The following is a 22571-nucleotide window of genomic DNA, read 5'->3' as shown; positions in this document are numbered from 1 at the left end:
CACGGTGCCAGGCTCTTCTCTGCTCCACAGATCAACAACCGTCTCTCTGCTAATGTCTCCCCAAAGTGTCCTTCCAGGCTTGGCCAATTATCTCTCCATACTTGTTGGTGTTAGTCTTCTGGTCTAGAAGGCTGCCTTCACATACCAGGGCGCGTGATTCGCCTTGGTGAATAAAAAATAAGCTTTTTTTTGCAGTTTTTGTCAAGAATCATACTATTTTTCTCGGAGATGTTTTGGATGCCATTGAAACATCAGGCATTCTTTGGACTCCTGAATTTCATTCTGTGTTGATTTTCTGCTTAACAGCTGCTTCCTAGTCCCCAGGCAGGATCATCGCTTCAACCAAGCAACCACTTAAGAAATTCAGGCAGGAAGGTGGGCACGGAAACCGCCAGAGGGCAGCAGCATGCAATCCCTCGCCAGGAAAGCAATAGGAAGAAGTCATGGCAGTGGCGGGGGGGGGGGGGGGCGAGCAGGTGAGGAGGTCAGGTCACTGCGCAGCAGCACAGCTGATTCAGCAGAGCTGCAGGCGACGGGAGGAAAGAGCAGAACAATGGCTGGTGCTGAAAACTGCCTTCGACACCGCAAATGGCTGCAGGGAGCGAGCAGCCGCATGGCAGCTCAGCTGCTGAATGGATGGAAGCCTGACTGTTCAACTTGGCCTCGGGGAGGTTTACAAAGTCCACCAGATCCCTCTCAAAACAAGGACCTGTCTTTCATCTTAACACCAGTCTTGAGAATGGGGGGGGGGGTTTGTCCTTGAAAGCTCCCCCAGCACTGATGTTCACTGGGGCGCATCCCGATGCTGAGAAAGGAGGAAATCAGACTGGTCTGAAGCAGACTTTAGGGCCGGCTGAAGCTCTGCGATGCCTTCAATCCTACAACCAGGGCAGCCATTTTCAGAAATATTTTTCAAGTACAAAAAATTCTCCCCCATCACCTTTGATAGGCTTCTCCAAAGATTTGCCTCTAGTTTAAAGCGAACAAAGCCAAAGGTTACCAGCACAGACCATAAGAAAAATGCGTTTAGCATTTATATGAGGTGGAGGCACACAATCCGGCTGCTCTTTCTGATCCCCCCCCCAACCCTGCTGTCATTTCACATCATGCTAACCTCAGGAGGCAAAAGCCTCAGAAACTTAAAGAACGATCAGCGAAAGGGACAAAGGAGGTCTACAACAGCCTGATCCAGGCTTCCCTGGTTTTACTGGAGGGCTACGTTGCCCCCAAAACCTGGCACAAAACTACTTTTATAAAATGAGACATGCCTGAAGGAAAAGTCAGGGTTGCCAGTGGTATAAGTCGGCTCACAGCGAGATGGCCGGCAAACAAGTTTAATAAAAATAAATTTAAAAAATAATAAAAATAATGGTATCAAATTTGGCAATCGGTTTACACTGATAAATGTTCTCATATATTTTTAGAGCCTCCTTTCAAAAGCACCATTTTCCTCAATCACGCTTTCTTCTCATCATTCCATGTACGGAGAAAACATTTGTTCCAACTTTTCTCTGGTTGGGTTTCAAATTACGTGGCTCTCAAGGCAAAGAAAAAAGCCAGAGCGTGCCAGGGCAGAGTGAGAGCTCCATTAGCCTTCTTCGCTATGTTGCACACAGGGGGTTGGAGCCCTGGTGGCACAGTGGTCAGAATGCAGCATTGCAGGCTAGCTCTGCCCACTGCCAGGAGTTCGATCCTGATGAGACTAAAGGTTGATTCAGCTTTCCATCCTTCCGAGGTCAATAAAATGAGGACCCAGATTGTTGGCGGGGGGGGGGCATATGCCGACTTTGTAAACTGCTTAGAGAGGGCTGTAAAGCACTATGAAGCGGTACAGAAGTCTAAGTGCTAGTGCTTTAACCAGTGCCCTGGTTAAAGTTCATCTTAAGACTGGATCTTTCACTAGCTTTGGTGCACCAAGGTAAAAGGTTGCTTCTAATATTGGAGGTTTATTTTCCTTTCCCTTTTGGAACAAGAGACCGATGGCCATTTGAACTCAGAGTCAACAGGAGCAGCTATTGCAAGAGGCAGGATGCACAACTAGGACAACTATACAACATAATGGTAAGTGCAGGAAGAGGTCTTGGCACAAACTGATTCTGCTGGTACAAATTGCAAAGTAGCTCTTTTATAGAGAGAGCAAATTCCTGGATGAAAATGACGTATCGCACAAGAATGAATCTGCATGAAGTGAGGGAAACCCATCTTCTAGTAGCTGCGCTTGGGTAAATCAGCCAGAAAGCATTGTTTGAGTATCCACAGGTGGTGTGTGCTGGTGGTCCTCCACCTGCCACTCATACAGGAGCAACAAGCTGCTGTCAGGTGCCTGCGTGTTCTGCCCCAGCTACGGACCCCAAAGAACGCAGCACACACAAAGTCTGTATAAACTTTAGTTTATTAATTAAGGACTACTAATGAGCTTTCTTAGTAGTTGTTCGAATACAAGTACAGTTTAAATCCGTCTTTTCTGAACAAGAGCTATTAATTTAACTTCATTAACAGCCGACAAGAATCCAAAGAATAATAACTCAATTTTGAGGCACAGTATTTCAGATAACCGTAATATCTTACTGTGGTTGGCAGAATGCCCAGAAGCAATTTGCAGGAACACTGACAAGAGAGAAACAAAAGCCGAATCAAACATTTCTGGAATCAAGACACGAAGGAATTATGAACGAAGTTGTTTCCTGCAGATTGCTCCCGTCGGCGTTCCTCCTTAAATAGGCTAAGGGAGTGGCCAATTAGCTCCAAGCCTTACTCTCGAGGAGACCTCCTCCTGAGGAGCCACTCCTGCCTTTTGGCAGCTCTGCACGCCCATGTATCGAGAAGAGGCTCCTCCTCTTCTTCCTCTTCACTTATGGGAGCTTCTGGAGGTTCTGAAGGCCCTGGCGGAATCCCCGCCTCTGGCACCAGTTGTGTCCCTTTCAGGACCGGGATGCCCTGCGCACGGTCACTCATGCCCTCGTCACGTCCCGGCTGGACTACTGCAACACTCTCTACGTGGGGCTCCCCTTGAAGAGCACTCGGAGGCTCCAACTGGTCCAGAATGCAGCTGCACGGGTGGTTATGGGTGCGACTCGGCGCGCCCACGTAACACCCCTCCTGCGCGAGCTGCACTGGCTCCCGGTGGTCTTCCAGGTGCGATTCAAGGTGTTGGTCACCATCTTTAAAGCGCTGCATGGCTTAGGACCGGGGTATATACGAGACCGCCTTCTGCCATCAACAACCTCCCACCAGCCAATACGCTCCCACAGAGGGGCTCCTCAGGGTGCCGTTGGCCAAACAATGCCGACTGGCGACACCCAGGGGGACAGCCTTCTCTGTGGGGCACCAACCCTCTGGAATGAGCTGCCCCTAAAGCTTCATCTTAGCCCCAACCTGCGTACTTTTCGCCGCGCCCTTAAGACCTTTCTGTTCCAGCAAGTCGGACTGGCCTAGTACGAATTTTAAAATGGGTGTATGTGTGTTTTAATTCGCTGGCCAAATTTTATATTTGATTTTAATTGGTTTTAAATTTTATAAATCTATGTGTTTTAATCTGGCTGTACACCGTCCTGAGTCCTTCGGGAGAAGGGCGATATAGAAATCTAATAAACTTGAAACTTCTCCAGCCTCCTCATTGTCTGACTCGAGCGCCAGCTGCACAGGCTGCTGGCGCAGCACCACACCAGCCTCCTCGCTGTCGGAATCAGCTACTAACTGCACAGGCCGCTGACAGGCCACAACACTGCATGGGTGTAGAATGGTTCAATTCAAGAGAATAGGTGGGCCTTTCTGCTCTCCCATTTGGCTCAGGAACTGTCCCATCAAGTCCCTTACGTTAAGTGCCAACATTGAGGCCTCTCAGAATCGCATATGGAGAGAAGCAGCCCTATTACTTCAAGCCTCAGATTAAACAAAGAAAAGCCCCAAGAGGAGGCCATTCTGGAGACCTTATCTACAATCCACACTGGTCTACAAATTTTGGGAAACTATCAACCTCCGAGATAAAATGTGATAATTTTACCTATTTTGATTAGATGAATTAGAAAACAGGTGATAAAGATGTTGGTTGGCTAAAATTTTCAAGATATTTCACAATAAAGATTTATATGCAGGTATATTTCGCTACAAGGGAGGGAGGTGTCTAATGAGCATGATGCCTCGTAACTTCTTGACAGAGTACAGTAGAACAATAAAAATGGTACATCTTCACTTTGAGAACAGCAAGGCAGATGACTCAAAAATACGTGGAAAATTTGCTTAAGTCCTATAAAGCACTTGGTGCAAACATGTCACTAAAAATTCACTTCTTACACTTGCATTTAGACAATATTTCCCTTTGAACTAGGGGACAGTGAGTGATGAGCATGGGGAGAGATTCCATCAGGATATCGCAGGCATGGAGAAAAGATACCAAGGGAAACAGAGTCCATCCATCCTTGACGATTACTGCTGGAATCTCCCCAGGAATGATCCTACTGCACTTCACAAGAGAAAAGCCAAAAAGCGCAGTTTAGAAACCAAATAAAGATGGAACCTTGTCGTTTAATCTGATGTTAGAGCTTGTCAGTTTTTCATGAAAAATGTTACATGAAAAACCAATAAATGAATGAAAAGTTATGTTGTTGGTATTAATAAAGATACATTTATAATGATTGGTGTGGCACCATTCTCACTGCTGTATCACATTTTGCAGAAAAGCTATCGAGCATAATCTGCCTCATAATTTTGAATTATTTTGATGCAATTTTGACCTGAAGCTGTATCTTGGAAACTGGAGCCAATTAATACCCAGGACTTAATTTTCCTTTATTAGTGACCCAATTCTGGTAAAATTTAAACTACTTTCATTTCCAAGGCTTTCTCCTTGTAACCAGTGGCATTTCTTTACAGCAAACATTCTTATTTTTTGCCCAAAAGAAGAGAAAAAGCATTAAGTTTTCATAATGATAGTTATGTCTGAAATGATTTGAGGTTTTCTGTCCTGGACAGGCGGTTGAACAAGATTTCAACTCTATGATCAGAAGCTCTTCACATTTTTACTGGCTGGGGGGAAAACTGGCAAAGGGAAGCTGAAAAAAATCAGAGGCCAAGCAGAAAAACACTCCTCGATGCTTTTCCTTCCTTTTCTATTTTTGCTTTCCAATAAAAGTTCTGTCTCCTCCATGATGAGAAAGAAAGCTGCCTCTTCTCCGTGTGATCTCATTTCTCCACTTTCTGAGCAAAATTCACACAGACTTCGTAAGGCACCTCCCTCTGGGTCTAGAAAACTGTCCGTAGGCAGCCAGCCATCTCCCTCCTTCCCCATCTTCCTTGGGTCTTGGGTATAGTTTGTCCTTCTAGTGGAAGTTTTGCTTCTCTTCTGCTAGGAAGTCTCACATTAATGTCTTTACTCTCTTCTCCACCTTTGGGCCAGGAAATTGTGACTGCACAAATTAACTCTCTCGAACACTTACTAGAATGTTTCTCTCCATCAATATGTTCTGAAAGACTTGCTGAAATGTAGCGAAGTATCTCTGTTTCTCTCTCATTTTCTTCACTAGTCAGACCAGCTACTAAGGTAACAGGCTCCCTGCTTTAGTCCTCAACACTAACATAATAGTCTTGACCAATTGGAACGCTGCCTCTATCTGCCTGCCAACAAGCCAGGTTAGCTCATCAGCCCTCAAACAGCACAACTGCACACCCAAGCCATATGCACCAAGACAAATTCCTTGTGTGTCCAATCACACTTGGCCAATAAAAAATTCTATTCTATTCTATTCTATCTCAGCTCCTTCTCCATGTTTCTCTCTCCTGATGATTTATGCCGCCAGCACAACAGTCAAGCCAGGGAACTAAATCCATATGCCACAGTTTTAGAGGAACAACACAAGACCAGAGAGGAAGAAGGAAGGAACAGCTGATTATATAGAATGAATTCACCTGTCTGAGGTTCATCCAACTGATTCTCAGAGTATTGAGGAGCACTCCAGATGAATGATCTTAATCAAGGGAAAGCAAAGCAACTCAGCTCTCTTTCCGCCCCGCCACACATCCAGAGGAAGATGATTTGTGTTGCACAGGCTAGGAAGGAACTCAACACGGGAGGGTGCAGGCCAGTAAGGATGCGGAAAGTACCTTCTGGCTAAGCCAGATGTTGTCCATCCCTGATGAAATATGCCTTAGCAGGCGGAAGGGCAAAGAGCTCTTTGGGCCTATGTCAGGTGTCTTTAGAGAATCCTGCAGAACCAGGAAGATGCCAGAAGGCTGAAGATCAGCAAGTGGGACTCCACTCTTCTAACAGGAAAGAGGATCCTCTAATTATGGAGCAGTGACTCAAAAACATGAGAACATTTTAGAGAAGATAATAAAGGAGGCCATTTGCAAGCATTTTGAACCCAAACATGATTGCCAAAAGCAATAAAAAAAATAGAGGCTTTAACAGGATAACTATTATGAAAGGAGTTGTGTGGATATAATCTATACTGATTTCAAGAAAGCTTCTGACAAGGTTACAGATGACATTCTCATTGACAGGCTAAAATGTGGCTTGGATGGTACGACAGTAGCAGAGGCCCACAACTGGCTGGCAAAGCACTCTGAAATAATTCATTGCTACATATAGATAACAACCAATGGGATCCCACAAGGATCTGTCTTGGGACCAGAATTATTCAATACTTCTATTCAGGAACTGGATAAAAGGATTGGATTGCTTATTAAACTTGTTGATAATACAGAACAGGGAGATCTGGCCAAAACCCAGGAAGATGGAACATGATTGCACTCTAATATGGCAAGTATTTTTGTATGCATATACGTTCTTATGTGCTGCCTATTTCTGGACACCCCAGGCTGCTAATAATTGAGACAAAAAAATATCCCAAGAAATCCACATACATATAAAAACCTGCACCTACAAATACCTTGCAACAGATATTTGTCAACATTAACAAGCTAAACATAAGCCAGTAGTATGAAATAGCTGCTAAAAGGAGTAACATAATTCTGGGCCAGATTAGAAGCAGCAGTAAACAGAGGTGGGGAACAATGCCCCCTTTATGACTTGAGCCAGCATGGGAGTTGAAGTCCTCATAAAAAGGCCATTGTTCCCCACCTTTGGCATTAAAGATGCATGAAGTCCTTATACTCCTTTGCTCAGCACTACTGAGACCCCACCTTGATTATGGTGCATTATTCTAAGCAGCCCACTGAAGAACAAAACTTGACTAGTTAAAATAGGTACAGAGAAAGGTACAAAAATGATACAAGAACTTTAGGATATGACCTATGAGAAGAGACTAAAGCATGATTATGTCTTTCACTAAAATAGCAATTTTCTACCTCCCCCTTTGCAGGTAAGCTTCACTTTAAGGGTTACAGACTGTCCAACACAGAAGGAACACATTGGACAAAGCTATTTTGGTTTCTCTTACAAATGAACATGAAATGAAAAATATTTTTTCCCAAACCCTAAACAAGCCATTGCATTCTTGAAATTCTGTCCAAATACTTTGGATCAACTGTGGTCTGACAATAACAAAACACATGTTTTGTGGGTTCTAGGCTACAGTGGAAACAAAAACCAGACAGATTCCAGAGTGATCCTGAGGGGCAAGCAGGCAAAGCTGGTATCCTCCCCCACCCCCAATTCTTCATGGCTGTGCCAGCCAATTTCCTGGCTGTTCTTCAGAAACACAGTATTACCAGCCTCTGAAATGATCAACTTACTTGACTATTTCTGGAGCGCAACTTCCCTTTTGACTTCTCCTCAGCTCCATGATCCTGGTCTTCCTCCTCTTCTGTAAGGCTGTCACTTCCAGAATCTTCCAGTCCAGAATAGACACTTTCGTCACTGTCTGTCAGAAGATCGCCTGCCTCTTCTTGCTCTTCAAACATCCTGGTGCTGAGAATGGGCTGTAGAAGGGAAAGCATACGATTCAAAGCACTATAATGCTAATAAAGCCTGCATAACCTCTCTCCCACACTTGACTCGTGCAGAATTTATCTCCCCAAAGGACCGGTTGGGATTGTCATCCTGTCAGCATTTGCCGGTTACCAGAGTTGGAAGGCACCTTGGAGGTCTTCTACTCCAACCTCCTCTTCAGGCAGGAGACCCTATACCAGGGGTGTCCAACCTTGGGAATGTTATGACTTGTGGACTTTTAATTCCTAGAATTAGGATGGAGCTCTGCTGGTTGGGAAATTCTGGGAATTGAAGTCCATTAAGTCTTAAACTTCCCAATGTTGGACACTCCTTCCCTATGCCATATAACAAATGGTTGTCCAGTCTATTTTTGAAAACCTTCAGTGAGGGGACACCCCAAACATCTGGAGGCAACCCATTCCGTGATTAATTTCTCCTTTCAACCCAAATACCCCAAATTTGTATTTTTCAATGTATAAAATCTAAATCAGTATTGCAATGTTCTATATGCAATTCCTGAGAGCTCCTAAGGCCAGGGCTAGGAAGAATCAAGGAGAGAAGCAACCTGGAACTAATTAGGGAGGAATTTCCTGACCTTGAGAACCAGTGGAAGGAAGTTGTGGGTGCTCCATCCCTGGAGGTCGTGGAGAAGAGCCTGGACAGCCATCTGTTATAGGGCCTCCTGCCTGAGGAGGGGGCTGGACTAGAAGACCTCTGGGGGTCCCCTTCCGCCTCTGTTATAAGCGGGCTCAGCCGCCTTCTCTCTGGCCTTGAGAGCCCGTGCCTCTTCGGCAAAACAACCTCCCGCCACAGCTCACCCTGCGACCGGCTCCTTACTTCGGAGCACGGGGCGGGCCACGAACTCCTCCTCTGCCCTCCAGCCACACGCTGCCCGAATCCTCCTCCGTCCCTCGGGAGCAAAGCCAGGTTTTGGCACCTCAGAACTCCCGCTTGCTTATGACCGCGCGAATATCGTGAGGGAGAAACGGCCCCGCGCTTCAGCCAGACCCCCAGCCCGCCTTTGTGGGAGGCCGCCCGGAGACCCTCAAGACCCGCCAACCGGGCCGGACAAGGCCGCGCCCGTCCCGGCGCCCCTCCGCGGCGGAGCCTTTGCCCTCCCCGCCTGGCCGACGCCCCGCGGCCCGCCTAGACTCGGCTCCCCGCGCTCACCGGGCCAAAGCCGCCTCCGCCGGTCCCTCAGCCCTGCTCCGAAGGCTCCGCGTGCGCTCGCCTCAGCCGACACCAGCCACTACGCATGCGCCGGAAGCCCCCTGCCCCGCCCCCTCCGAGTGGCGCCTGCGCGCTACGTCCGCAGAGGCCTTCGCTCCGCCCTAGCCGCTTCTCGTTGGCCGCCGCGCATGCGCCTTGGACCCGGGAAGCCCCTCTCTCGCCCGAGCCCCGCCCCTTGGCCGCTGGTCCAAGTCAAAGCGACCGGCGAGTCCCTCGTTAAAGCCGGGAAGAGCCGCGCTTCGTTTCGGGGCGATCCCCAGATTGTCCGGGTGGTGGTGGTGGTATAGGGAAGGCTGCCTTTATCTCGGGTTGAGACAGATAGCTTTAAACAGGAGGCGCCAAGAAAGACTCCCCACTTCTGCAGCGGCGGCGGCGGCTTGATTTGGACTGGCTGGCTGGGGAATTCTGGGAGTTGAAGTCCTCGCTGTCTAAATGATAAAGTCATTGGTGCAATATGGGATAGTAATTACTTCGGGAATTATTGCTAAAGCTCGTGAAACTTTGGAAGGGAGTAGCGCAAGGACTGCTGAGTGCTGAGGAATTGAGCCTTTTGAATCGTGGTGCTGGAGAAGACTCCTGAGAGCCCCCTGGACTGCAAGATCCCATCAGTCAAGCCTAAAGGAAACCAACCCTGCGGGTCCTTTGGAAGGGCAGATCCTGAAGCTGAAGCTCAAATACACTTCGGCCACCAAATGAGAAGAGCCTGATGTTGGGAAAGAGGGAAGGCCAAAGGAGACGGGAACGGCAGATAGTGCCATCGATGAACATGAATTTGGGCAAACTCTGGGAAACAGTGGAGGATGGAGGGGGGGCTCACATGCTATGGTCCATGGGGGTCACAAAGAGTTGGACACGACTTAACAACGACCGCAAGGATCTATTACCGGCTTGCACGAGCAACGGGGGAAGGAAGCTTGGAGCGAGGATAGTCCACGCAAATCGGATCCGGTTCCCCCAAATGCTGACATCCAGCCCAGTTTTCCTGCCCCTTGCAGCGCGAACGCCCCCACCGAGGACGCTGCCGCTGCCTCCTTGTCTCTTGGCACAGACGGAAGCAAAAGGAGCGCCTGCAAAGCGGCTCCATCGGGCCAGTTGCAGCCATCCTGCCGGCATCCCGGGAAGGACCCCCCCCCACCCCTCCCTGAGACTCGGAAGGCGCCCAGCGAGCTCCGTGGACAGTTCGAACAGGTGGAAGGGCCGCGCATGCGCGCATCTGCGCCCGACAACAGGTGGGGCGCATGCGCGTTACAACAGGCAGCCCCCGTGGCGCGAGGCACAACACTGTGTCCAGACGGCGCGTGCGTGCGTGCGGCGTTGCGCCTGCGCGTCGCAAGATGGCGGCGGCCATGCCCGTTCCTTCTGAGGGAGCGAGTGCGCAGCGCGGCGTCGGGCTTTGGCGAGGCCGGATCAGCCGCGGCCGCTAGTCGTTTCCGCGCCGCCCGCTCCGGCGGCAGCAGCGGAGCCCGTCGCAGGGCCTGCCCGGCCCAGGAAAGCGGGCCGGGCCTGGGCCGCCACCGCTAGCATGGAGCCCCCCGGCGCCGTGGCCGGAGGAGGCAGCAACGTGCCGGCCTTCCTCACCAAGCTGTGGACGCTGGTGGAGGACCCGGACACGGACGCGCTCATCTGCTGGAGCCCGGTGAGGAAGGCCTCGGGCCCCGCGGGAAGCAGGCCGCGCCGGGGTCTCAGCCCGGGGCCCCTCCGGCCCGCTCGAGGCTTTCGGGTTCGGGGAGGAGGAGGAGGAGGCGGCTCTGAGGCTTCCCGGTGGGAAGGAGCGGTGGGGGAGTGGCCGGGTTCCGCAGCCGGCAAGTGGGACGGAGCAAAAATTGCCTTGCGGTCCCTCAGGAGGGGATGCTCGGTGGTGGTGGGGGGGGGGAGAAGGGAGGTTTCCTCAGGTGGTGAAGCCCCGGAGAAGCCGCCGCTCTGGGGCAACGCATCTCAACTTCGGGGCCTTTCAGGTTGGGCGGACTACAACTCCCACAGTTGGCTTGCGGGATTCTGGGAGTTGTAGTCCCCACGTCTTAACGTTGCCGAGTTTGGAGGCTCTTTAAAGTAAGAGGATGAAGAAGGTAGCGAAAGCGGAGAGGGCTTCTCTATTTCTCCTGGTGTGTTATTGGCCCTCCTTTACCTAATTCGCCCTCTCTGGAGTTCTGCTAATATGTGTTTGTGTATCTTTCTTTACTCCGGTTCCTACCAAAGAGAGTTTTTAGACTGTTTCCAAGCATAGGAAACGGGCCAATTGGTATTTTTTTTTTTCCTTTATACTTTTATCCTAAGGAGACTCCATTATTTGCAACCTGCCTCTTTTTATTTTCTCCTCTATAGGTTTTATAGGAGGGCATTTCTGACCTTGTATTGATATATTGACCTTGTAGGGGCTTTTTGAAGTTTTTATTCTCGAAATGATATCTGCTGCTGATGCCTGGCATCGTTTGAAAAGTTACTTTACCATTCAGCCCCCCTGTATCGTTAGAGATTGCGGTTTAGGTTCTGGTCCTTCCTGTTGCACCTGGTGCAGGTGTTATAGGACTATTGTTGAGCATTTTGGTCACTGAGCTATAGTGTCCTAGGGAATTCCATCATTCAGCATCTACAAGAAGGTGTGAGTAGGGACCACCGGAATATCTGTTATCAGTATAGCTCAACAGGAGCTCAAGCAATCTGTACTTCTGGAAGATTGCCGAACTGTGACAATCTTTGGGTGAATGGGCAAGAGAAGACAATTTGAAATTAAAGCCATATGGAAATGCTATTGGAAAATAAGAAACTGAGATGAATAGAACTGCCATTTATCTTAAAGAGCAAGTTTTCAGTCAGGGAGAACTCTTGAGGTTTAGCTTAACTAGATTTGTCCTTAGCAATTAGGTAAGTGTTCAAGCACAGGGAAAGGACCAATATTCTAACATTTGAGGGGCTTCTACAAAGATGAGATGGTTGACCTAATTTCCAAAGAACCAAAAGGCAGGATAAGAAGCAATGGATGGAAACTAATCAAGGAAAGAGCCTGGTGGCGCAGCAGACTAATAGCCTGTTATTATCATTCAGCTGCCTGCAATTACTGCTAATTCGAATCTCCCCAGGCTCTAGGTTGACTCAGCCTTCCATCCTTTCTAAGGTAGGTAAATTGAGGACCCAGTTTGTGGGGGCAATAACCTTTTTGCCATTGCGTGCCAAAAGCGGGGAGGGGAGCGCGGGGGATCGAGCACGCACGTGCCCACACCCATAATTCACTGTGCCCCACCCACCGTGCATGCACATATGACACACACACATGCGCTCCCCTCACTTTTGGCACGCGATGGCCCGGTGTTTTTTGCCCTCCCCAGGCTCCAGAGGCTTTCTAGGAACCTGGGGAAGATGAAAATGGCCTCCCCCCCAGAGGCCAGAAATGGACCGTTTCCCGATTTCTGGTGGGCCCGAAAGGCCCAAAAATCAGCTGGCTGACATACCCATGCACGCTGGAGCTGAGCTAGGGCAATACTTGCGTGCCCACAGGTATGGCTCCACGTGCCACTTGTGGCACGCATGCCATAGGTTCACCATCAGTGGTATAGGGTCTCCTGCTCGAGCAGGGGGTTGGACTAGAAGACCTCCAAGGTATTCTATTCTATTCTATTCTATTCTATTCTATTCTATTCTATTCTATTCTATTCTATTCTATTCTATTCTATTCTATTCTAGGTTGAGAAAAGGGAAAAGACTGTTCAGGTTGTTTAGTGGCAGAAGCCTAGAATGAGACTTCCTCTCAGATCTATGTTTCAGTCAACAAGTAAAAAAAAAATCTGTAACAATCCTCAAACTAACAGAATATCATGTGTCTAAAAAATAGTGTCTTAAGCTGAGTTGCTTGTACAGTAATTGCTCTCTAAGTAAGCTCCACATGTTGAGAGGAGTTTTATTGTTGCAAGTGTACAGTATCTCTAAACAGATGGTTGTTTAGCTTCTGCCAAAATGTCTCAATGGGAAGTTATCGCTTTGAAATGCAGTCAGTGCCGCTAAATCAACATTTGAGAAAAATCCAACTTTGAAGAATAACAACTGCCCAGAATCGATGGGATGGATTCATAGCTCCTGGGGAGAGATAGGACTGAAGATGAATTCAGTCAGTTTGGGAATAAGCGTCTTGAGTATAAGGGAATTTATTATCAGGAAAGTATATTCCAGATTGTAATTCAAAGATTGTGGTTATATTGCATCTCATGAGAGACAATGGTAGAGTTGTAAATACAATCAGTCCTAATAAAACATCATAGTTAGGTAACAGCAATGCTGTGCTTTTCCTAATGACCAGTGTTCATTTATGTGGTCCTCGACTTACAACCATTTGTTTAGCGACCATTTGAAATTACATTGACTCTGAAAAAAGTGACTTGCAACCAGTTTTCACAACCGTTGCAGCATTCCCATGATCAAAATTTGGTTTATGACACTTGCACTGTCCCAGAGTCAGGTGATACTCATTTATATCCTTCCCAGCTGGTTTCTGACAAGCAAAGTCAATGTGGGGTGGAGGAAGCCAGATTTGCTTAACAACTGCATGATTCACTTAACAACTGAATTTACTTGTGTGCCCTCTCCATGTTTTTTGAAGTTCCATACTGGGTAATTGTGTAGTGTTTTGGCTCTTGGAAGACCAAAATGTTTATATTATGGAGCATCATGTAAATTTTTCTTTCAGTTGCTGAAGAGGAGAAATACTTTCAAAGTTTTGTGAAAAAAAATATGCCTGAGCCAAGTTCTCTAAAAGGTCCACTGAAGAGGTGATAGCAAGCAGCCTTTCCAGGAAAGATGCCCTTCCGGTGATCTGTATATCAGACAAGTGGGCCCCTGGAAGAGTGGCTGTGTCCCAACTTAAAAAACTCCATCAATGGAGCACCCACAACTTCCAAAGGCAAACCCTTCCACGATATTCTTCAGGGCTTCCTGATAGAGATTGCTGAAAACGTGTCTCTGTGGACTCCTGGCCTGCCAAGGGCTGTAGTGGCCTGTCCTGACTCAGTCCTGTAACTCAGCAACAGATGTATCCTAAATACGGGCAGCTGACTTCTGACTCATCTGAACTTCATTGGGTTTGACAGTGAGCAAGGTTGGGTTGTAGAGGACGGGAAACCAATTGTCAAGGAGCTAAAATTCAGAATGGACTGAGCCCAGCAAAGCATGCTAACAAAAGGGCACTTTTCTTTAGATAAGTTAAAAAAATAAAAGGAATCAAATCAGTATGCCAGCTGCTCCCTGAAGGAGGCAAAATACTAACAGATACCCAAAAGCAGATGTCCTCTTTATATTTTCCATTTCTGTGTCTTAATTGCAGTATGAAGGAGTAAATTTGAAGCATGGTTAGGAAATACCACTTTAAATGAATTTAACCCCCCCAAACCTGGTGAATTGCATCCTAGCATTCTTAGGTGATGATTGGTTGAAGCCTTGTGTGTTGTCTTTGAGATAACCCAGACAATTAAGGAAGTGCCTGTTGAGCGGAGGAGACCTTTCTGACTTCAGAAAGAAGGAGAGATCCAGCAGAGCAGAGAGCTTGGCACCTGGGAAGCCTGAAACACGTGGGATGATATAATGGGCCTATTTTTACCCTGCATACACAAATAAAGATGTGTGTTACACGGTGGTGATTGGGCCTATGGTAGCCTTGCATAAGAATAGCCTTCCTTATCCACCTGTGAGTTAGAGACTTCTACTGTATAAGAAAGCTCTGGCTTTGCAGTCAGTGGGAAAAGGCCAGGGAATGGGTTGGGATTGTGAGATTACCTACAAGCTGTCAACAGTTGCTTTAAAAGTAGACTTTCCCAGCAGTATCACTTGAAGGCAGCCTGCCTGATCCAGGCAAGTCTGAGGGTGGCAGGATTCCGGGATCAGTGAGTACTTTGGGGAGTCCAAGATGTGCCTCCTTTTCTCTGAACTGACATACTGAAGTTTGTGCCAAGGGTGGCACAACCCAGGTCGTCTTCCCAGTTGTGTTTGTTTTGCAGCCGTATGGAATTGTCTCAATGGGAAGATGACTCAACTGCAGATCATCTTCCTGCCATGAGAGAAAATCCAGTTGTACAATGGTCTCTTATGTTCTTCTGCCAGATTGGAAAATATTTCTTTTTCTTCTGTAGACACCATTATATTTTGGCAATAAAATTCCTGCTCTGTGAGCCATAGAAATAATGACATTTTGCTTAAAAAAACATACGCCTATAAAAAAATAAACCAGAGCAAACCATTCAGCGATTGCTCCTACCAGCAGCTACTTGCTGGAAGCTGGGCTGAGGTGGGTGGGTGGCCACAAGACTGTTGCTCCACACGCTGCCTGGGACTGGTCTGGAGTGGCTGAAGGGCCCCATCCTTTCTGGAAGCAACCCAGGGGTTCCAGAGAAGGGACGAGGTCCTGATTTTGTCTGATTGCCAGTCCTGAATCAAAAGAGCCCCTTGAACCAGAGATAAGACACAGGCTGGGCTTTCCCATTACAGCCCACAATTTCGGATCACAATTGAGCCCAACACTTCTGTTGCTAAGTGAAACATTTGTTAAGTGAGTTATGCCCCATTTTTCAACCTTTCTTGCCACATTTGTTAAATGAATCACTGCAGTTGTTAAGTTAGTCACGCTGTTGTTAAGTGAACCTGGCTTCCCCATTGACTCTGCTGGTCAGATGGTTGCAAAAGGAAATCATATGACCCCGGGATTCTGCAACCGTCATAAGTATGAGTCAGTTGCCAACTATCTGAATGTAAATCACATGACCATGGGGATGCTACAATGGTCGTAAGTGTGAAAAACTATCATAAGTCACTCTTATCAGTGCTATTGTAACTTTGAACGGTCATAAAATGAAGTGGTGTAAGTTGAGGACTACCTGTATATGAGTTCTTTTAGCTTAAATTATTTTGATATTTATTTCATCATATTTGTAGAGGGTTGAATAACTAATTCATTGTGGCCTGCAAATGTTTCCTTAGTCAATCCAATAATTTATGGCTAGTTCAACAAACCAAGATTAAAACAAAGGTGGTTAGTCTGAAGAAAGAAAGCTGCAGCCGTTCCCTGGTCACCTGTCTGTCCTGTCAGGGATGTCAGAAGAAGAAGAAGAAACGGACACCATGCAGACCTAAGGCTACTTTTAGCACAATAGCTGCGGTAACAGAATCCTGCTTCTCTGAATTGCTCCCCCGTGAGGGCTCTGTCTGAGATGTTTTTGCCAATTTCTTTCCTGGCCTGGGTTCAGGTTTTGTTTATCTTAACAGAATAACAGAGTTGGAAGGGACCTTGTAGGCAGGGTGGATTTGATTTAAATCAAACTGATTTAAATCACTAGTCAGTAAGGCTTGATTTAAATCATAGTTTTTTACATAAAGACTAATTCTTGCTGGTGTAACTTTAATATGCAAGTAGATGAAGATTTTTAGAATAACAACTTTTCATATTAGTTTTTTTATCCCCAGTTTAATAGGTTAATCATTCATATTTGGACAACTTTTCTGTTGTACTTAGGAAGGAGAAAAATAATCATTACCTTAATAATAACAATTTAAATAGATTTATTCAACTGAAACAACATTACAGCATATATTATTTGCTTAAACAAACATCCATGTTTGTTAACTAATTTGGCTTAACAAAATATATGTATTTTAAGAAACTTAGACTGTCAGCCCACCCTACACATGAAAAACTTAAATACTGTCCTCTGTAGCTCACTCGTCATCTTCATCTTCTTCTTTGTTCATAATCTGGAAAAGAAAAACAAGCTTTCCTGCTTTATCGGGTCCCAAATGATTTCTCAATTTAGAATGAATGAGTCCAAAGGAATAGAATATTCTTTCAACGCCTGCAGAAGAAGCTACTGCTGTTAAAAGTGAAATCATTACTTGAACAGTTTCTAAACCCAAGTGCTTAAGTGACTTCCACCAGTTCACTGGTGTGACTTTCTTTAAAATATCTTCAGCAAACATATATTTCTTGAATGGTTCCCCCTTAGCTTTCAAGTTTATTATAGTTGGCATTACAGATGAATGATTGCTGGATACCCATGTCATAGCTAACTCCTCTTCCTCAGCACCTAAGTTTTGACCCTTATACTGGATATTGACAATATTTGCCAAAAAATGAGCTGGAGACAGTACTTGTCCCATTTGTTTTTTTAATGCTTGCAGTTTAATTCTGTCCATGTGTAGTTCTGCTTTTAAGTGTTCACTCAGTTCCTTCCAAATTTCAACAGCATCAGCAATAAAACAGCTATTTTTCTCTATTTTGTTTAAAGCTTCAGAGATGGGTTTCAGGATGCTCAGCATATGTTCAACATTTCTCTTAAGCCCGATGTTGAGGATTTTGGCCGTGATAGTGCCATCTATTTTATCTTGATTTTCTTCACAAACTGTCATCAGAATAGGCCAGTTCTTGATATACTCCTCAAAACAGTCCACCACAGAGTTCCATCTAACATCTTGTGGGAGCGTTAGCTTGGTTCCACCCATCCTTTTCAGAGTGCTGCAGCAAAATGATTGTTACGGAAGTATTTAGCAATTTCAACAACATTAGTCTTTATTTCTGGAACACTTAAGTTTTTGGCTAAGAAGTGCAGCAAATGAGCACTGCAACCATATGTTTTTAGCTTTGTATTCCCTTCCTGCTCTTCTCAATTTCTTCTCATCTTGGATACATTTGCAGCATTGTCTGTGACCAAACTGCATACTAGACATTTGAATTTTTGTTCACATGTTATTATAGCTTTTACTGCCACTTCTTGTAAGTATTCTGCTGTGTGTGCATTTCCTGACGTATCAATTGTTTGTGCAAGCAAGACTTTCCCTTCTTCTGTTGTTATACAAGCACATACAATAGGATCATTGTGGACATTACTCCACCCATCAATACTTAGGTTAACAATTCTACCTTCCAGAGCTGTTGCACATTGCTCCATTTCTCTGTCATACACTTTATCCAGCAGTTTCCCTGCAACATCTGCTCTGCTGGGTGGACTGTATCCTGGTCTCAGTGACTGAACCATATTAATGAAATGTGGGTTCTCAGTCAGACGAAAAGAAGAGTTCGTTGCATAAACAAACTGGGCAATTTTTTCATCAATTAACTCTTTTTCTAATCTGCTAGTTTTTATCACAAACTTTATCTATGGTGGTTCCAGGAGGGAAGGGTTTTTTCTTTCTTTTAGGTGATAGTGATATGTGGCTGTGGGTGCCTGATGATGATGATGCTAATGAAGCACTATCCTGGATGGATAACTCTGAAACTGTAGAACAGGAGGATGGTGATCTTGAAGGTGGATAGTTTCCAGAATCCATGAATTCCCCTAAACAAAAAAGTCAATGCTGTTGTTTTATTGTTTATACAATTTCTGCTTATTGTACACAGCACTGCCCCAAAAGGAATATTTGCTTTTCTTCATAACTGTACCGAATGACAGTAACATGCAGTAATAATAAGAAATATAATTTTGCTCAAACATGACAGTTCAAGGCAGTCTTTACAAATATGATTCAATAAAAATGTTTACCAACCTGAAGATCCTGCCTGTTCAAATGTGTTTCTTTGGTCATCTTCATCACAGCACTTCTCATGATGTTGCCTCATTCGGGCCACCAGGCCTTGCATTTCTTTGTTGCAGTGTTTGCAGTTTGCACGCATGCCTGCCTTATCGATAGGCAGGGTGGATTTGATTTAAATCAAGTTGATTTAAATCACAATTTAAATCATGATTTAAATCACTAGTAAAAAGGCTTGATTTAAATCAACTCGATTTAAATCATAATTTTTAAAGAGCAACTGTCATCTCTGCTACTCCTTTGACCCACTGTTGATTCACCGATAGTCCCAGTGTTGCAGAATATACAGCCTCATGCTACATAACTAAGCTCCATTTCATGCTGAATAAAATAAATTATGTATGTATCTTAAATAGAAAACTATCTTACGATAGATTTTTACCCCAAAAGTTTTTTATTAAAATAAATTCGATAAAAATAAAAAAATCCGATTTAAATAAAAAAAATCTGATTTAAAAAAATCATTGATTTTTATCCACCCTGCCGATAGGTAAAGAAACTTCATTAAAATATTGCCAAACTGGGTCTCTTTTATGGCCTGCTGCCATTATAGGTTTTTTCCTCCAAGGAAAGAATGTGATAAACCTCAGGTCATACACACAAAAAGATCCAAAGACTTGTCTGTCTGTGGCTGTGCAGTATTGTGCTCAGAAAGTTTCACTTTCATTTTGTACTGCTTGTCTGCTTGCCCCTTCCTCTTCACACTTAGTTTCACTTTCTTCTTGTGCAGATCTATTCCACTCCAAACAATCAGAAAAATATTGTTTCTATTCTATTCACTGAACTTCTTGAAACTGAGCACTGAAGGGGTTGATTCTGTATTCATAGGTTTGTAGAACAATAGGATTAAGGTCTTTTTCTCAACTCTGTTCATGTTATAACATTTTTGCTGTGAAGAAGAGGCATGTGATCTCTGCTGAGTCAAATTCAGTTTTGAGAACTGCAAAAGTAAACCAAGCATCCGTGATAATACCTTGTAGGCAGAGAAACTGCCCAATAATCTTACAAAAACCTCTGGAAGAGCATGACATTGTGAATGGATTAATGGAATTTATTTACCAAAAAAATTAAACATATACAGCCTTATTCTACATAATTAAAAAACTAATCTTTATTTCATGATGGAATAACCTTTGGATGGTAATATATTTTCCTCAAAAAGCATTTTATTTAAAAAAATCCAATTTAAATTAAAAAAATCTGATTTTTTTTTTTAAAAATCATTGATTTTTATCCACCCTGCTTGTAGGTCATCTAGTCCAACAACCTCCCACCCCCCCGCCCAAGTAGGAGACCCTACACCATTTCTGACAGATGGCAGTCTGCTCTCTTCTTGAAAACTTCTAGTGATCTTGACGGTTGCCTTGATATTGGATCTTCCTTCTGTACTTCAAGGCCATCTCCTTTACTCACTCTGCCACCTGTGATTGGCATCTGAACTCTGATTCCCGTCTTCTTGCTTGCCTTTCTCTCTCATGGAGATGGGCCAAAGAGAAGGAAAAATCCGGAAAATGTGTCTGTGTGTCGCAAGGCCTCAGGGCTATGAGGAGAAGTCCCTGGACTCCACTTTGCAACTAAAGCTTTGTCCCTGGACCAGAATTGGCTCCAAAGTCAGTGAAGGCTGAAAGGTGTTGGTCCGTCTCATGGAACTTCTTGAACTGGGTAGAGATCTCAGTGCCACAGATTGTCCCTTACAGAATTCACAATATAAGGGAAGTGCCAAAAATGGGTAAATAGCCATTAGTTTAAAAAAAGGGGGGGGAAGTATACCCCGGAAACTGCAGAATGAAGAATTTGTCTTAGTACTTGTGAAAATCCCAGAAGAGATCATCAAGCACTTGGTTTGCAAGCCCTTAGGAAAGGATCAGGATAATTACTAGAAGCCAGCATGGGTTTGCCAGACAAATCTTACTGTTATTTCAAACTAATTTATTAGATTAGTAGACCTGGGGAACGTCACGGATGTAGCGTACTTCGACTTCAGTAAAGCATTTGATGATATTGATCACGGATTCCCTGCTGATAAAAGCAGAGCCACGTGGCATGAGTAGTCTTGCTACCCAATGGTTGAGCCATCTCTCCAACGGGTGTTCCTTCCTGGGTTTCTGTCTGCAGGGTTACGGTTAGGGCTGTTTTGCCATCTCTGCAGGGAGGATCTGGGTGGAGCAAACTTGTGGGGGCATCCTTGTCCCCTCCTTAATCCAGAGAGGGATTCTGAGGAGCCAGTCCATTCACCGGCTCCTCTTCCCACCAGCTCTGTAAAAGGCAGAGCCACCCATAGACCCCCACAGCCGTGATCCACAGCATGCTTGTTCAAAGGCAAGGCAAGAGAAGCCTCTGAGCTTAGCTAGGAGAATGGAATGGAATGCAAGGCGCAAAACAGGCAACACCCGGGGGGAGGGTGGGGGGAGGGAAGGATGTGGATCTCCTGGTGGGTCCCTGGTTAACCCTCAGCTAGCGGGCTGCTGCAGCCGCCATTTTCACTTCCCAGGAATGCCGCCGTGGGGAGGAGACGTGCGGCATTCTTGAAAGGACAATGATGCTGTCATTTAGCGCTGCAGCATGCCAGCTTCTGTCATTGATTGTCCCTCTTAATTTTTCTTGAAACAATTTAAAAAGCCAGATATGTGTCTGCATGGGCACCCCGTGGGACCTCACCTCTGCCTAATGTGGGACTTTTCCCTGATTAAAGACATGTTTTTAAATATTTCCCATTTGGCTCCTGGTTGCCTGGACCTGCCTCCTGCTCGTGGCTGCAACCTTCTGAGCTGAAAGGGCTGCGGTATAAGCAGTCCTTAACTTATGAGCATTCATTTAGTGACGGTCCTTTGAAAAGGGGCTTACAATCATTTTGTACTCTTTATGACCATCACAGCATTCCCCTAGTCACATGATCCAAATTCAGACCCTTGGCAACCGATTCATACTTACGACGGTTGCCTGTCCCAGGGTCATGTGATCCCCTTTTGCCACCTCCTGACAAACAAAGTCGATGGGGAAGCCAAATTCACTTCACAACCAGGTTAACAACTGCAGTGATTCACTTAACAACTGTGGCAAGGCAAGTTGTAATATGGGGCAAAACTCGACTGTCTCATTTAGCAATGGAAATGTTGGGCTCAATTGTGGTCAAGGACTTCCGGTACGCACCTAAGCTTTTCTGTTTTATGGCTCATCCAGCTGCGCTCTGGCCGGCCGGCCGGCTGACGGACTCGTCTTTTCTCTGTCGTTGCAGACTGGAAACAGCTTCCATGTTTTCGACCAAGGCCAGTTTGCCAAGGAGGTCCTTCCCAAGTATTTCAAACACAACAACATGGCCAGCTTTGTGCGGCAGCTGAACATGTGTGAGTATGCTCAGCGCCTGGGAAAGCTCTGCCAAGGACCCCCCCCCCCCGAGATGGTCCTTGTGTGCTTGCAGGAGGCGGGAGGGCCAAGCGGCGGTCCTGGTCGTGCCCAGAGGAGACGGTGCTCTGCTCTGGTTGCATGCGCTGCCCTGGTGGGGGGAGGCTTCTTGGACTTCCCTTTGAGTTTAGTTAAGGCAAGGTCCATGGTGCACAGCAATGGCATCTTCTGATGTGGGGTGCATCAGGCAAGAGAAAGTTGGTCTTTTTGCTCTTCACAAAATGCCCTTGAAGCATGAAATGTGAAATAAACGTTTAAGGGGTTTAAAGAGCCATGGTGGCACGCTGGTTAGAATGCAATATTGCAGACAAAACTCTGCCAACAGCCAGCAGTTTGATTCTTACTGGCTCAAGGTTGACTCAGCCTTCCATCCTTCTGAGGTTGGTAAAATGAGGACCCAGATAGTTGGGGGCAGCAGGCTGATATTTGTAAACTGCTTAGAGAGGGCTGCAAAGCATTATGAAGCGCTATATAAGTGCTATTGCTATCATTTAGC

At 45.7% G+C, this 22571-nt stretch overlaps 2 protein-coding genes across 4 annotated transcripts in view; one reads left to right on the top strand and one right to left on the bottom strand.

The window, feature by feature from the left end:
• Positions 1-10329, bottom strand: part of BOP1 (BOP1 ribosomal biogenesis factor) — a 54509-nt gene extending 44180 nt beyond the window's left edge. The window contains exons 1-2 of one of the 2 annotated variants that reach the window (XM_034420011.3): positions 10003-10329; positions 7693-7878 (exon numbers count right to left, since the gene is read on the bottom strand). In XM_034420011.3, coding sequence (XP_034275902.2) covers positions 7693-7878; positions 10003-10323 — 507 coding nt within the window. In that variant the 5' untranslated portion in view covers positions 10324-10329. Of the gene's footprint in view, positions 1-7692; positions 7879-9058; positions 9240-10002 lie in introns of those variants that run through there. The other variant, XM_034420014.3, reaches the window with a different exon arrangement.
• The window catches only part of HSF1 (heat shock transcription factor 1), a 37832-nt gene continuing 25588 nt past the window's right edge, over positions 10328-22571 (top strand). The window contains exons 1-2 of one of the 2 annotated variants that reach the window (XM_034420024.3): positions 10328-10754; positions 21909-22017. In XM_034420024.3, coding sequence (XP_034275915.1) covers positions 10641-10754; positions 21909-22017 — 223 coding nt within the window. In that variant the 5' untranslated portion in view covers positions 10328-10640. The remainder of the gene's footprint in view (positions 10755-21908; positions 22018-22571) is intronic. The other variant, XM_034420023.3, reaches the window with a different exon arrangement.

This window comes from Pantherophis guttatus, chromosome 3, assembly GCF_059756535.1.
Source record: "Pantherophis guttatus breed Tessera chromosome 3, ASM5975653v1, whole genome shotgun sequence".
Classification (NCBI taxonomy): Eukaryota; Metazoa; Chordata; class Lepidosauria; order Squamata; family Colubridae; genus Pantherophis; species Pantherophis guttatus.
The sequence above is the reverse complement of the archived record's forward strand: the minus strand, read 5'-3'. Positions and strand labels throughout refer to the sequence as shown.